General features: G+C 58.0%; 1 protein-coding gene across 50 annotated transcripts in view; it reads right to left on the reverse strand.

Annotated features, from left to right (window-relative positions):
* Nucleotides 1–16,810, reverse strand: part of TSNARE1 (t-SNARE domain containing 1) — a 140,378-nt gene that overhangs the window by 80,396 nt on the left and 43,172 nt on the right. For 39 of the 50 annotated variants that reach the window (XM_074000084.1, XM_074000082.1, XM_074000113.1 and 36 more), the window contains 2 exons: nt 9,396–9,522; nt 522–671 (listed from right to left, as the gene is read on the reverse strand). In XM_074000084.1, coding sequence (XP_073856185.1) covers nt 522–671; nt 9,396–9,483 — 238 coding nt within the window. In that variant the 5' untranslated portion in view covers nt 9,484–9,522. Of the gene's footprint in view, nt 1–521; nt 672–7,995; nt 8,052–9,395; nt 9,523–16,810 lie in introns of all 50 variants that reach the window. The other 11 variants (XM_074000118.1, XM_074000104.1, XM_074000101.1 and 8 more) reach the window with 2 other exon arrangements.

Genomic DNA, 16,810 nt, shown 5'->3' on the forward strand with positions numbered 1-16,810 from the left:
TCCATGGTGCAGCACGTCTGAGCCCTCAGGGAGGAGCACTCAAGTGCAGGCCTCTCCCCAGGGTCCTGGCATCCCAGAAGCACCTGGAGGGGGCCTCTCCAGCAGGCGGGAAGCCCCCCAGGATACCCGCAGAGGTCACCGCACCTGTTCTTCCCCAAACCACACCAAGCGCCCTGCCACCCCTCGCCAGCCCACTGCACAAGAACGGTCGGGCTTGGGGGTGAGGAATCACATGAGCAGGTCCAAAGCCCCGCGCGGGAGCAGCCTTGCTCAGTCCTGACCCTACAGGGCTGGCCAGCTCTGGCCACCATGCAACTTCCACCCTGTGGCCTGTCTGGGCTGGCTGCACCCTTGGCCCTACTCAGGGGAAGGCCTGGTGGGGGGCAGGGAACACAAGCCCCTCACCTCCTGGCCCCAGCCTCCTCCCTGCAGCTCCTGCCTGCTGACCCCGCCCTCCTCCGCACCTGCATCTCCAAGCCACCTTCCCAGGACCCCCCAGACCCAGCGTCTGAGTGAAGTACCTCGCTTCCTGGCCCTTGGGACAATAGGCGTGCCCGCCGGCCCCAGATCACCTTCCCCGTCCTTCCCCACACAGGGGTTCTGCAGCTTGCTCTCTGGCGACGGGCAGGGGAAATGGCGGATTCCATACTCGGTCCAACATCTAGCGCACTCTACGGACAGCAAGGGACAGTCACGATTACCGTCAGCTCAGGGCGCTCCTGGCAGTGCCAGGCGCCCACGCACGGACAGCAGATGCCCAGGACCCGAGATGCTCCACTCAGGGCTCCTCCTCCAGGAAGCCCTCCCTGCCTGCTATATCCTCTGGATCATCTCCCTTCTGCTGAATGCCAGCAAGGAGTTCAGAACTTTAGGTGTTCCGGATTTTTCTCTGAACCAGTTCTGAAATGTGACTGCAGACTAGCAGACAACCCCCTGGGCCTGCAGGGGTAGCCACAGATTAAGCTCTGGACAGCTATTACCAGTCAGCAACAAAGTACAAAATGGGAAGTGCGGCTCCAGCATCGTTTAAGGCAATTCGAAACTGCTGCGACCTCTGCACTCAGAATCATTCTACTGCATTTTACAGAAGTGTCATCCGTAGCGTATGGGAGATGAAAAGCGAAGCCACCCTGCTGCCCCCACTCGGCTTTGCGGAGGCAGGGACCCGCGCTCCACCTCTTCCGGCTCCCAGCCCCCGCACGCGTTTGGGCCCTACACAGAACGCATCATCATTTTCTCTAATTCTTTCCGTTGTTCACAAAACATTTCAGGACACATTTCACCGAAATTCACTGATCCTCAGACGCACCTTATAAAAGCATTTTAACATCTCCAGAACCACGATGTGCCTTTCGATCCACAGCACCCCAAAGACACGCATGTGCGCCAGGCTGAGTGAGGCCTCCGAAGCCGGACCCGCGTGCCTGTCTGCAATCTGTTCTTCCCGGGACGTGTCCCAGTAGGTAACAAGGATGCTGCTGGCTCGGAAGCGCTTTCCGGCCACGTCCGTGGCCTCCAGGGCCAGGTCGGCACAATGGATCCCAGGGCTGCATCCCAGGGCTGCATCCCTGAGCCAAGCGCCTGAAGCAGCAGCTCTTGGAAAAGGCCCTTCATGCAACCCTCAGAGAAGTGACACTAGGGGCCGCCCTGGTGCACTCCCACCCGGGGTCCCTCTAGGGGGACCCTGTGGCCCAACGTGAGGGGAGGGAAGGACTTCCCCAAAGCCTCTCACCAGACCCGCAGGAGGTAGGAGAGGTCCCAAAGGCCACCTGGTCCATTCTCCTGCCCCCAGACAGCGCTGCCCAAACTACACAGGCAGAGACAGACCTATGGCCACACAGACTCAGGGAACGGCCTCCAGTGCCCAGCTCACTGCTCTGGACTGGGGCTCACTCACCCTCCAGCTCTGGGCCCGGTGGGGGGAAGAGGGAGAAGCCTGTGGAAGGACAGGAGGGCAGCTGCCTGGCTCATTTCAGGGCGGAGGTTTCCACAGGGCAGAGAAGTGCAGCAAAGTGGATCAGAATCAGAAGCTGACAACCCTCTCGGGAGCCAGGGAGGAGCAGCCAGCCTGGAGACAGACGCTGCCCTAGGAAAACCAGGCACCCACAAGAGGCACTGGCCAAGGTCTGGAGGGGCCCCAAGTCACAGAGGGAGGGGCCCCAAGTCACAGACGCCTCTCAGTGTTTGATGAGGTGAGCCTCCAGCATGCCCGCCCCCCCACTGCCAAAGAGAGCAGGGCCGGTCCCTCCAGCTCCCGGCAGGCCCCTCTCCTGGCATCCACACTATCCTCTCTCTGAACAGAGACACTCTCCAGGCCGGAAACCCCAGACAATGGCCTGTGAGGGGATCCAGGCACTTGGTAATTGAGCTCAGCCTCTGCTCAGAAAGGGGTCCCACAGGCCCCCAGAGAGACCACAGGCCCTGCTGTCACTCAAGAACACGCCATCACCTCACCACACTGAATCCCCTTACCCCAAGTCCAGGTCCTACCCACTGCACCCACGTTACTCCACACTGCTCCCCACGCCCCTCAAGACGCCAGTATGCTCTGCCCACCCCAGCCACATGAATCCAGACATGGCAGGGACAGGCCTGGGATTTTACTGTATGCTTTTGAATAGAATACCCACAAATTACAGAAAAAATGTAAATGCAGACAGTTATAAATAAAAAAATAAAGATCACAGCATCCAGATATAAACACGATGAACCCTGGAGGTGGGCGGCTGTCTTCCACAAGCAAACACTGCGTGTGTGGCTTTGCTTCTTCCACGCACCACATTCTCCACAAATCACAGCACATGCACAGGTCACTCGAGGGCCTTCGACAATGTGATGTTAATGCCCACATCGAATTTTATCCCAGCTGTAACACAATCGTTTCCCTAAAGCCAGGTACTTACAGCATTTCTGAGTCAGCACTCACACAAATCACACGTGCTGGACACCTCTGCCTGTGTGTCTATCTCCTGAGACAGAGTCCAAGAGGAAGTATGGCTGGGCTAAGAGAAGGAACACTCCTGGGTGTCCTGAAGCTGGCTGTTCCTGGCACCCACACCCACCCTCCCCCACAACCCTGTGGCCCCTGCTTCCGCCCCAGGCTGCCCCAAAGCTGGCTGCTCCCGGCACCCCACACCCACCCTCCCCTGCTCCCGCTACAGGCTGCCCCAAGGGGGCTGCTCCCAGCACCCCACGCCCACCCTCCCAGCAGCCTCTGCTCCCGCCCTAGGTTGCCACAAGCTGGCTGCTCCCAGCACCCCACACCCACCCTCCCCTGCTCCCACCCCAGGCTGCCAAGGGCGTGTTGACATTCTCTTCCCCCGCCAGGTTACTGTGAGGCTGACCACTGCAGGTGCGCTGAGGAGACAGCTACACTTCCTAGCTGCCCACAGACCTGGCCGGTTTGCATGGAGCTCTGGGGAGCTTTCTTCTGTGTATTTGAGTTATTTATGGGTTGACAACTCACTAGCTGGTTTTTCGCTGCCTCTGTCCAGATGACGTGACGATGACGCGAGGGCCCTAAGGTGCTGCCCAGTTAGGGTGGCAGGACTGCGGCACACAGCAGGGACTGGGCACATGCAGCTGACCCTACACCCATGGGCACTTCGTCCAGGCCCCACCGGCCTGCCTGGAAGGCCTTGCCCAGCTCTGAGGATCCTCGAAGGCCCCACCCACACAGAAAGCCAAGAGCTGAGGGGAGCAAAGGAGGCACTGAGCCAGGCTTGCCCCCGCACCCCAGAAGCAGCCCCGGCCACGACAGTTTTCAACAAACCCGGACGACCCTGGTGCTTTTCTTTCAGATGTGTAAGCGGGTTTGAAATCACTTTAAAAAGACAACCAGAAAAAAGCACATTTGAAAATGATGAAGTAAACTTCTAAGCAATTCCAAAACAAAGAAATCATAATGGAAAGTTATTTAGAACTGAACAAAAATTTAAAATACTATACATTTCAAAATGTGTGACATTCAACTAAAGTAGTTTCTTGGGAAATTTCTAATTTCAAATGCTTTTGTTAGAAACGAATATTTACCATATTCATGATGAATGTGGTAAATATTCAATCTGGGAGTCAGAAAAATAAAACAGCATCAACTTAAAGACAGGAGGGAAATGATGAAAGCACGAGCAGAAATCAATCACGATTTAAACTCGCACGCACAGAAGGCGGAAGCCAGGAGCCACGTCTCTGCAGAGACCTACACGACTGCCGGGTCTCTGTTGATACTGACTGTAAGAGGAAACAGAGAAGGTGCAAATACAGAATATCAGGAATGAGGAAGGGGACGTGGTTGAGGCTCTGAGGCTGTGAAAGAAGCAGCAGCCACCACCAGCCCTCAGCGGCCCTGCCCGAGCTTCACGGGTGTCGACGCATCATCCGCATGACCACCCGGCCGGAGGCCTCTTCTCGCCTCCCCTTCCCCACCCTTGCTCACAAAGCTCATGAGCAGCAGGGTGGGCAGGGCTGAGACCAAGGCAGGGAGGGCTGGCACGCTGTGACTGGCAGAGCTGGGACTGGGGCAGGCAGGGCAGGCAGGGCTGGGATCAGGGCAGGCAGGGCGGGCAGGGCTGGGACCAGGGCAGGCAGGGCGGGCAGGGCTGGGACCAGGGCAGGCAGGGCGGGCAGGGCTGGGACCTGGGCAGGCAGGGCGGACAGGGCTGGGACCAGGGCAGGCAGGGCGGGCAGGGCTGGGACCAGGGCAGGCAGGGCGGGCAGGGCTGGGACCAGGGCAGGCAGGGCGGGCAGGGCTGGGACCAGGGCAGGCAGGGCGGGCAGGGCTGGGACCAGGGCAGGCAGGGCGGGCAGGGCTGGGACCAGGGCAGGCAGGGCGGGCAGGGCTGGGACCAGGGCAGGCAGGGCGGGCAGGGCTGGGACCAGGGCAGGCAGGGCGGGCAGGGCTGGGACCTGGGCAGGCAGGGCGGGCAGGGCTGGGACCTGGGCAGGCCAGCTTCTGCATCTGCATCTTAACCATTACATGAGGGTGCCCCAGTGTCACAACTGACAGTAAAAGGCTATTGTGTACAATTTAATTTCAGTAAGTTGAACATTTAGATAAAACAGTAGAATTTCCAGAAAAATGCAACTTAGCAAAACTGACCCAAGAAGAAATAGAAAGCTTGAATAATGTTTTACAACTAGAGGAATTAACGGGCAGTCAGAAAATCTTTCCACAAAGGAAAACACTAGATCCGCATAGTTTAACAGCAAAATCCCAGAAACGTTCAAGGAATACATAATCCTGTTCTTCCACAAACTCACCAAGAATAGAACCACCGTCTCCATTCAACACTGCAGTAGAGGTTCCAGCCAGGAAAAGAAACACATAATAGGCGAAAGCACTGGAAAAGGAGCGAAAACGCTGTCATTATGCACAAACACCACCATCTACAGGGAAGGCTCAAAAGATTCCACAGACAAATCATTACAATAAAAAGGGTTTAGCAACATGGCTGGACACAAACCAGTACACAAAAGTCAATTACACCACACAGGAAAAGTCTGGTTTCTTCCACAAATAAACCTGGAGGGAAATAAAGAGACAGAGGGAAGCCAGAGACAAAGACACACTCGAAGGAGAAGCACGGGTCAGCCGTAGCACGGGATCTCGGGAGGCTCCAGGTTAAACAGCATCTCTGAAACAGACACTCCCAGAGGCCGTCGGCACTTCAACTGCAGGTTGGGTACGGCGGCCAAACGAGCTGTCACAGTGGAAATCTGGTCACACATAAAAGGAGTCCTTCTCTTTGGGGACACACTGAAATATTACCAGATGAGATGATCTGCTATCTGGGATTTACTCCAGAATGACACGGCAGGGGAGCAGCTTGGGGGCACATGTACGGCCACACTGGCCGCGAGCACCGAGGGGAAGCTGAGGTACACCGGGGCTGCGACGTGTCTGTGCCTACTTTGATGTGTTTGAAAATTTCCACATTTAGAAAATTTAAACATAAAATATCCAAAAATTAAATAAAATGTCTGAACTCTGTTTCTTAGAAAAAGACAACTGCGTGCACACACCAGCAAGAAGCATTTGGAAAATGTAATATTCGGAATGGTACCACTTACAACAGCAGGAAAAAAAAGTTTTTACTTTGTTGAAATGAATTTAAGAAAAGATACGTAAGATCTTTATAGAGAAAGTTATACGACTTCATTGAAAAACATTAAAGAAAACCCCATAAATATAAAGACATGTGTCTGTTCACCGACTGGATGGCTCAGAATGATAAAGAAGTCACGTCTCCCCACGCGGACGCAGGGATGCCAGGCAAACCCAGTCAAAGCTCCAGGGTGCAACAGGTGATCCTAAACCTTATGGTCAACATCGAACCGTCAAACATACCCGAGACACTTCTGTAGAAAAATGAGAAGGGCAATTTTTTCTAAAAAGGATTGAGAATTACAGTAAAGCTACAGAAATTAAGGTGGATTTTGGCACATGAAAAGCAAACTTGACCAGAGAACCCAAATGAAAACTTTATCACAGAGCTGTCAGCAGGTCTGCAGAAGAAAGGCAATTCAACAGTCCACACAATTTGTTCTTCAAACAGAGAAAAAACGACATCACAGTTTCCCCTCCACACTCATCCCACCTCAAACCATAAACAAAAATCAAAGGTCAATTAAAGTCTTAAATATGAAAAACAAATTGTTCAATCTTCAGAGGGAAGTAAAAGATGGCAGCAATATCATCTTGTGATGGAAGTTACTAAACAAAAAAGTGCAAGTCCCGAAGGGAATAATGGATCAACTCCAGGCTGCCCTGGCTGAGAGCTTCTGCTTCCCAGCAGGCCTCCCAGTGAGAAGCCGGTCCGGCCTGGGTCGGGCTGTGTAAACCCACCTGATGAGGCTTTCATCTCCAGAGCACAGGAGGGAAGCCTGCAAACCCATAAGCACAAGGCAAACCCAAGAGAAAAGCAGACAAACAGTGCTCCCTGGCAGGAAGACCCACATGCCCAATAAACACGAAAAGGGGATCCATCCCATTCATTATCAGAGAAACATCCATTCCAACCAGAGAGGACAAGCCACACCCACCAGGTTGGCAAGACGTCACAGTCCGACACCCCGGGGTACTGACAAGGACATGGAGCAAACAGGGCTCTGGGTGGGGCCCGCGTCAGCTCAGCTGCAGGTGGCCCGGCCCAGGAATGCCACCCCACCATGTGCCACCAGAGGCCCTGGCCACGGGCACAGGCTGTGAGGGAGGACACGGGAGCCAGCCTCAGCATCCCTGAGACGCAGGAGTGCACAGATGCCGCGGTGTGCTCACAGAACCCAACATGATACAGCACGAAATCGAAGGGGCCACAGCCACGTGAAACGTGGAGGCTCTCAGAACACGATGTGTAAAAGTAGCACAACACGGAGCCCCACAAATCGTCTGAGCCCAGGGAAGTTCAAAACCTGCACAGCTCAGCAACATACAGCTCAGGGATATGCACACACATAAGCAAAATTGTGAAGAACCGGCAAGATGCAGCACAGACACAGCTCAGTGCAAGGACGAAGGAGTGGGGAGGGTAAAGGAGCAGGGGCCTGGGGGTCAGGCTCACCACCTCCAAACCATTAGATCTGAACCTGTATCTATACCCCATGCACACGTATGCACACGCGCACACACGCGCAGTCTTGTGTCTACTCAGTGTCCCTCAGAACACATTTTTAAACATAATATAGATCAAGCAACTGACACTGTGCCCTGCCTAAGGCCCCGCGGGCTCCCCTGGCCCATGGAAGGAACCTCCATCCACACCGGCCTCCCAGGACACCCTCATTCAGGTCTTCTGGGGCTGCCTCCTCCAGGGTCCCCCTCTACTTTCCACTAAGCACCCCCTCCCCAAGGGCCCTCCCTCACCTCCTCAGCTCATGCGGCCCGCCCCTCTGGGCTGGCAGTCCCAGTCCCTGGGTCATTTCCTTCCTAGCACTCAAGAAAGAGGATCTCAGAACCATCCCAGTCAGAACACGGGCCCCCAAGGGCACAGGACTCACTTGTCTCTCTGCCTCCTGCCCAACTCTTGGCACACAGCAGACACTGGATCAATGGTCTGGGCGGGAAGGAGGAAAGGGAGGCAGAAGTGGGAGGAGACCAGACCAGCCCAGCACTCCCAGTGGGCAGGAAGGATGAGGTCATCCTAGAGGACCTGGCCTGAGAGGCACTAAGTGGTGATGGCAAGATGAGGAGGAGCACTCAGTGATGTCACCAATGGCCACATGCACCCCGTCCTCCCTGCTGCCATCCTATCCCAGCACACCCCGTCCTCCCTGTTGCCATTCTATCCCAGCATACCCCTGTCCTCCCTGCTGCCATCCTATCCCAACACACCCATCCTCCCTGCTGCCATCCTATCCCAACGCACCCGTCCTCCCTGCTGCCATCCTTATCCCAGCGCACCCGTCCTCCTGCTGCCATCCTATCCCAACACACCCATCCTCCCTGCTGCCATCCTATCCCAGCGCACCCGTCCTCCCTGCTGTCATCCTATCCCAACGCACCCGTCCTCCCTGTCATCCTATCCCAGCGCATCCATCCTCCCTGCTGTCATCCTATCCCAACACACCTGTCCTCCCTGCTGTCATCCTATCCCAGCGCGCCCCTGTCCTCCCTGCTGTCATCCTATCCCAGCGCACCCGTCCTCCCTGCTGCCATCCTATCCCAGCGCGCCCCTGTCCTCCCTGCTGTCATCCTATCCCAGCGCACCCGTCCTCCCTGCTGTCATCCTATCCCAACACACCTGTCCTCCCTGCTGTCATCCTATCCCAGCGCGCCCCTGTCCTCCCTGCTGCCATCCTATCCCAGCGCACCCGTCCTCCCTGCTGCCATCCTATCCCAGCGCGCCCCTGTCCTCCCTGCTGTCATCCTATCCCAACGCACCCGTCCTCCCTGCTGCCATCCTAACCCAGTGCACCCCTGTCTGAAATATGCTCTGCAATACCTAGAAATAAACCCCAGCTCTGCCCTGCACCAGCTGCACGGCCCTGGGGTGAGGTTTATGAGCCCCAGGGTCCTCAGCTTCCTCCTCTGTACGGAGTGCAAAGTGCCGCCTGCTCCACACCGTCATTAGGAAGGCCAGGTGAGATGCTGCATCCCCTCAGCCATTCTCCAAACACCCTGAGCACCACCCACCAGCAGCTTGGTTCTCTTGAGCGCCAGCTCCATGCCCAGCATGAACTGGGACACTCAGGTCTGCCCGCACGCAGGACAGCCACTCCTGATGCTTTCTTTCCAGGGGCCTGAATCGCCTGAGCTCAGCAGTCACACCCCATCTCAGGACACAGGCCACTTTCCTCAACAGAACAGAACTGGTGTATAGCCATCAGCATGACACAGTGGGGACCCTACCCACTGCCATCCCCTCCTCCCTGCCCCCACTGCCAGCTACTATCATTACCTAGGGGCTGATAGCCTTGTCTTGAAGGTCCCCCAAAAGGGCCACGGCTCCCCAGGCCACCTCCGCCAGCGATGGATCCGTACGACATCTTCTTACAGAGGGCAGGGCCAGCAGCCTCCACACTGAGCTGGAGGAAACAGAAAAACCAGGGGGAAGACGGGGAAGAGATGGGGATTAAAGCTCCAATTCAGGGTGCACAGGGGCCTCCTGACCCTCCCCAGCCCCGGGACCCTGGTTCCACTGTACTCATTCCCTAGGCTACTCCAGGCTTCTCACCAGCCCCCAAACAGCAACCCCCACAGAGCCGCTTCAAGGTGGCCTCTTGGTCCACAGGTCCCTGTAGGAACACAGAAACACAGCCTGAGGAAGGCGTGCCCCATGCCCTCCCAAAAGGGACCCCCAGCAAGGTGAGCCCTCTGACCGGCTCTTAAAGACCAACCCCCACCGCCGGCATCCCAGCTGGCTTCTGGGAGCACTGGGCCCCGGCAGGGCCCCCGCCAAGCAGGCAGGACCCCCGCCAAGCAGGCAGGACCCCCGCCATGCAGGCAGGACAGCATCCACTGCATGTGAGTCAGGCCCAGGCCAGGCTGAGAACCCGGCGCTCACACAGCCCGCCAGCATCTCCAGCTCCGTTGTCCTGAGCCACACTCCACAGTAGCGGGGCTGGGTGAGGCCCGGGGTGGCTCTGCCCTGGCTGAGTGTAATCTGTGCAGCTGGGCAAGAGCCACGGGGCCTCTCTGGGCCTCAGTTTCCTCATCTGTGAAGGGGAAGAAGAGGACCTGTGTCTTAGAGCTGTTGTGAGATGTAATCAGATACGCATTACGGTTGGTGAACAGTAAGCACTAAACATGTAACTCACGGCATTGGTGCCATCCTAGGGGCACTGGCTATCCCTGGCCTGGGGAGCTGGGCATCCTGCCCAAACCACTCCTCCCATGGGCTGCAGCTCCAGGGACTCAGAGCAAACGACCAGAGGACAACAGGAGCTCTCCTGCCCAGACACTGCCAGAGCGTCCTCCCTGTATACAGGGGTCCCTGTGCGGGCAGCTTCTGACTGGCCTAGACCCTAATGCTATCACTATGGAGCCTGCCAGCCAGGCCACACTCAGTTCTAAACACCTTAGGGCAAGAGCTCCACCCTCCCACATAAACACCTGAACCGTGAAGGCAGGTTTCAGAGCAAAGTGAGCCTCACGCCAGCTTGAGTACAGGCCCAAGTCCCTAGGGCTGGGGAAGGCGGTGTGACCGCCACGTTCCCTCTGAGCAAGATGCCTGCCTGTGCCATCCAGCCCCGCCCAGAGCAGGGCAGCACCAGGACACCATGGCCCCAGTGGGCCCCACTGCCCTGCTCAGAACAATCGGGACCCAAACAGCTCTGGTGGCTGCGGATCGCACCTACCAACACCCACCGCATTAGGAACTCAAACACACCCTTCTGAAACCGTAGTAATTCATTTTAAATAACAAAGCTCTTACTGTGAACACAGAGAACATATTTATTAAAAACCACTGCATTTTCCAAAACAAAACCCCTCAGGGACAGCGGTGCCGCCCTACAGGCGTAGCACCCTTCGGCCCAGCAGGACTGCCACACTCACAGCTGCTGCTGGTGCAAGCTGCGGCTGCACCGAGCTCCGCCCGGGGCACATGAAGACGTCCAGCCCCACGCAGGGAGGCGGCAGGCAGAGCGGTGCTCAGCCCCTCTCTCCACGGGTCTCAGGCCTCGCATGCCAGGTACCTGCCCAGTCCCCTCTCTCCACACTGCCTGGAATGGGGAGGTGGGCGGGAAGTTGGGTCTCAGGGGAAGACAGGAGGCAGGAGATGTCTGCTGCCCCAGGGGAGGGTGGGCTCCGAGGGCGGGTGGGATTCCAGGAGCCCCGAGTGAGAGGCAGGTCTCAACCCAGCGAGCAGAGAGCTCCGCACACGGGTCGGGGCCTCATCGGGAAAAGTTCAGATGTGGAAGACAGCCCAAGACACACGCGGGAAACACAGCGTGGAGGAAACAGACACTATCCAAGAGAAAACTTCAACACGGAACAGCGCGGCAGCCGGCACTTCCTTCACACTTGGCGCATGGCGACAACCACAGAGGCGCTTTACCGCTCGCACAGATCCATCCGCACAACCCTCTAAGCTGGGGCCACCATTGCCTTTACCTCGCAGCTGAGGAAACTGAGGCACGGAGAGGTGAGGTAACTTGCCCAAGGTCCCCCAACTGGTAACGGGTGGAGAAGGCTTCAGACCCGGGCAGTCTGGTTCCAACGCCTATGTTCTCTGTACGGCCCTCAAAGGAACGAGCCCAGATAACAAAGGCTGTGTTCACAGCCCCAGCACAGGAACGGGACGCCAAGAAAGGGACTTTCAGAGAACACAGAGGAGCACCGAGAAGTCAACACTGGGAGCAGCAGCGAAGAGCTCCGGAGAAGCGGCAGGCAGAGCAAGGGCCTCCAGAAACCGGAGCACGAAGACACGGGGAGTCCCTGCACAGGCACTTCTCCATCGGAGGAAGGGGAGCTTCAGAAAGAAGGACGGGAGAGCCAGGGGAAGAGAATGGTCAGGAACAGCATTCGCACTGATCCCAGCCAGAGCTCACTCAAGCTGGGTAGGGGCCCCTCACGCCCCGGGAGACCTCGGGACACCCAGACAAGGAGACTGTCCACAGGCAACCAAGTCCCACATCCAGCACCAGAGGCCACGGTGACTGGGGAGATCCCCACAGCTCCAGTGCGGGGAGAACTAGTGTGAGGGCCATAGGAGGCCATTTCCAATGCCCGGGGTCCCCAGACCACCCCTCCACACATGCTTTCTTGGGGAGGTACTCGAGGGTGAGCTTTGCCAGAACCAGGAACCGTGAGGAGGGAAGAAAGCCTGGACCGCCTGCAACCAGAGGAAGCTGAAGGGGACCCAGGGCAAAAGCTGTGCCCAGGCAAGGAGGGCAGCCCTCTGACAGGGCCCCAGGAGAACGTTCTAGAAAGACTTCTTCAAGAAGACAAAAGCCGAACTGCTGATGTGAAGGAACGTGAGACTGAGAGCTAGAGGAGGGCTTCAGGCTCCTAAGAAGTACAAAAAACACCAGGCAAACAAAGGCAGTTACAAACTCTAGGGAAAACCAAAGGTTGAGCAGAGAAGAAAATCATCCCGGTTTCCTATGACTGGGCTGATTCCAGCAGCACATGTGGTTCTAATTAGGAAAGCCCTGGTCTCCTTGAGAGTGTGACAGCACTGCAGCTACACCGGGAGGAGGGGAAGCAGGGAGTGTGTGCATACGTGTGTGCGTGCATACGTGTGTGCGTGCATACGTGTGTGCATGCCCCTGGGTGTGTGTGTGTGCATGTGTGTGCCTGTGTGTACCTGTGAGACAGCAGGTACTTGTGTGTGCAGACAGACCTGAATCCTCATCTTGCAAGCTGATAATGCGTAAACATTTAAAAAATCAACTAGCAATAGAGGTCTATTATTTAGAGATCAACATCAAAAGAATCTACTAGAAGAATCAGACATAGATGAGTTTGGGAAAGGGGATGGAGGGCGACTGGGGATGACTGTTTTTCTTAATTAACTTTGTACAACTCATTTAACTCATTTACTCTCTAAACTACATGCACGTGTAATTTTAAAGTATTAAACCTTAATTTGTAAAATTCCAATGAAACATCATCTAGAAAGACCTGTCTGGAATCAAGGGGAGGGCTGTTGGGGGGGGTATGCCTTCAGCAGACAAGAGCCAGGTGAGCATCCAGGGCTCTCCTTAAATCCCTGGGAGGTGACCCCAGAGCACCTAGCTTTGTCCCAGGTGGCCATACAGGCCACAGGGAGACACAGCTGATGCAGGGCATGGCCCAATCCTACAGATACACCCTTTGTGCCCCAGTGCCACCACACCAGCAGAGCAGGCCTGTCCTGGCCTCAGGACATGAACGTCCATGGAGGAGCCAGCACAAGCCGTCTTGGGCGAGGGTTGCTGCAGAGGCTTTCAGAGAACTCGGGGAGGGGTGCTCAAACCCCAGGTGGGGAGGGTCCAGCAGTCCCAAGAAAGTGGCTCAAGGGGGTCCTCAGCACAGGGTACTACTTGCCATCATCTAAAATGACGATGAGGCACTGAGGGGGGTCAGCCAGGCCTGACATGAGACTTGTGTTTGGGGAGCTCCCTCTGCTTCAGGATCGAGAGCAAGCTGCTGGGGGCATGTGAGGGGCTGGCAGGGCAGTGAGCAGGTGGCGGCAGGAACCAGGACCTGGGCAGGGAGGGAGGGAGGAGCTAGGGACTGGCACTGAACCCAGGCAGAGTCAAGGACAAGCCCCAAGTTCTGGCCCAGAAGGCATGCGGACAGTGCTTTGACTTCCTCGTGCCAGAAAGTGAGGGGCGCCGTGTGCAGGGATGAACACAGAGGGGCTCCCACAGGCAGGCAGATACCCAAAGCCCTGGAGGTGGGGCTAGATGCAGAAGGGGAGTCCACTGTGCAGGGACAGTTGTAAGGAAGAGAACTCCCAGGGAGAGAAGCCACCATGGAGAGAAGAGAGGGCCCCACAGATGACACAGGAGATGGGGACAAGTTGGGGGGATGTTAACCGGAGGTCACAAAAGCCACGGCGGAGGCTCCATGAGACTGCAAAGGGCAGCGGGGTCTGCTGAGTTTCAGGACAAGGAGGAACAGCCAGCGGCCATCACTGCAAAGGGCGGCAGGGTCTGCTGGGTTTCAGGACAAGGGGGAGCACAGGAAGCTTGAGGAGGGCTCATGAGAGGTAGGAGCACTCATGGGAGGAGGGAAGGGATTCAAGTCTGAAAGCGCTCAGCTGAATCAGAGCTGGAGCCCCCAGTGGGCACTGGAAGGCTGCCCAACTCCCCTCTGCTCTGGCCAGGCACGCGGAAGGGAGTGAAGATTCGTGAGCTGCTCAGCCACCACCAAAGAGACCACCTGACCAAATTCACAATTTCATTTCACTGCACACGGGAACATGAAACACCTCTGTGTCTGCTCAGTCAACTCAGAGACAAAGGCCAACCTGTGGGAGGGGCCACTGAGTCACCACAGGCAGAGGCAGCTGGCCTGGGAACACGTGTCTTCTGCCTACTAACGGCCTCACCCAGCCAGCCACTTTGGACCCCTGGGGACACCTGGAACCCAGTGGGTGCAAGCCCCCCATCGCTGGGAGACCACAAGGGGCCACAGGGTACTGAGCTGTACCAACCCAAACCCTCCAGGTGCCCCACGCTTCCACTTCCCTCCAGTGTCCGACTCAACCCCCATCCTGCGCTGGTCCAGCCCTCCCCAGTACTGCCCCAGCCAGCAGTGGCCCCTGTGCCCACACCGGCACCCAAGCTCTCTGGGAGCTGGGCCCTGTCCTGCCCCAGCCTTAGCTCTTGCTGCGCCCCTGCCCCACACCCTTGCTCTCTGGGGGTTCTGCCTGTTTCACCCAGGCTGCCTCCCACCTCCGTGCTTTTGCCCAGGCTGTGCCCTGGCTTCCCCCATGTTGCTCCTGCTCCTCCACCCCGCAGCCAGCTCATGCCCCCACCAGGCCAGCCAGGTGCTCCCGTCCTGACCTTCCTGCCCACACCTGACCTCAGAGCCCGATGCTGACCACACGTCAGGCCGAGCATCGCCACACTCCGTAAGACGTAGACGCCCACCTGTTCCCTGCCTAGGGGAGGCTGCACACCTGCTGGAGCCGTCCTCACCCAGGGCTGGCCCGCTCCAGTGCGTCATCACCCCAGCCCTGCCCTGACCTCAGCATGTCCCAGCAGGCCAGATCAGAAACCCTGTCTCCTGTCCCCAGTCAAGGACCCCCACAGGGTCGGTCCACCCTTCACTGAGGGGGAAAGAACGAGAAGCCCAGCCCTCACAGGTGCTGAGCCAGTGTCCTGAGACTCGGCACCACTCACGTCGCTGGATGCCATTCGAGTCCATGAGGAGGTGCTCCCATGCGTCCCATTCACAGGGGAGCCGGGGAAATCCCCAAAAGAGAATCTGACTGGCCCCCGGCCACCCAGAGCCTGCCTGCCTCACCTGCACCTGCTCAGCAGGCCCTGGCCAGGTGCCTCACTTTTGTGAGCAATGCTGATCCTCACGACACTGTGAGGCAGGGGTTATAACCCCATTCAAGAAGAGGACACTAAGGCCCGGGGTCAGCCAGCCATCAGTGCAGGGCATGAAACATGCCAGAAGGCCTCAGACCCCCTGGCCGCAGCATGCCACTCCTGTCCCAGCAGGAGCGCACTGCCAACCACAGCTGGCACAGCTGCCCTGCCAGGAGGAGGGGTCAGCGCCCAGGCATGCTGGCTCGCTCAGGTGGGACTTCACCCTGATACCACGAGAGCCTCCCAGGAGAGAGGTGGGTGCAGGGAAGGGCCGTGGCACACAAGCCAGGAAAGCAGCCGGGCACTGTGGGATGCAGCCTCGAAGGCCTGGGCACAGCAACAGAGGGAGCCAGGCCTTCCCAACCAAAACACTCTGCTGAGTTCAGGACATGGTGGTGCCCCCGAAGCCTCCAGGAGAAGGCAGGCCAGCATAAGGGCTGCACACGGGCAGGGGACCCAGCCAGGGCCAGCACTCAGAGGAGGGAGGGCTGGGCAGCCAGAGGCACGGCCAGGAGGGGATGTGGCAGAGAACAGGGACGAGGCTTGAGGGGGACATGGAGTCTCTTGGGGGAGTGTGGCAAGGGCAGAGCGGGCACTGGATGAGCCAGATGTGGCTGAGGGCCTGGGCAAGGGCTGCAGAAGCCATTCGCAGCCCAGCTGGGCGGAAGCTGGCAGCAGGGCCAGGCCGGAGGGGTGGGCAGAGGCTGCCAGGCTGTTTTGCCCAAGAATGGCCCGAGCCCCAGGGCTGCCTCAATGAGGCCAGACGGGGGCCACGGACAATGCCCCACTTGCTCCCAAGAAGGCTTCCTACCAAGCTGCTTCCGTGCCCGCCAAGGCCAGCCACCAGCCCCTCCGGCCTCGTGCCCCTCAGGCTGGCGCCGGCTCTTCCCAGGGCCCCCAGCCCCCATCAGCCTGAAGGGAGCCGTCTGTCCTTGCACTGCCCAGATCCTGTTTGCAGGGCGCCGGGGGAAGTGGCAGTGCCAGGGAACACCCACTTCAGGCGTGCCACCACCCTGGCAACTCAGCCTGCCCCTGGGACAAAGCACCCAGGCCCAGGAGGAGGGGAGGCCAGGCAGCAGGCCAACCCAACTGCCCACCAGACTCCCAGCCCCAACTGTGGGGCTGGGTCCCCAACTCCTGGGCTGTGGGGCCAGTGCGTGGGTCTTGAGCCCCTCAGTCAGACTCCCCAACAGGGCCTCTGAGGCAGGGGGCCGGGCCCCACACAGACAGAGGATATCCAGACTGGGCCGCCCTTCCCCCAGCAGGTGGGAACAGTGTTCTCCAGGCCGGGGCTTCCAGAACAGCCCCAGCCCCTTCGCCTGGCTTGAGAGCAGGTCGCTCG

Source organism: Macaca fascicularis, chromosome 8, assembly GCF_037993035.2.
Source record: "Macaca fascicularis isolate 582-1 chromosome 8, T2T-MFA8v1.1".
NCBI classification, from domain to species: Eukaryota; Metazoa; Chordata; class Mammalia; order Primates; family Cercopithecidae; genus Macaca; species Macaca fascicularis.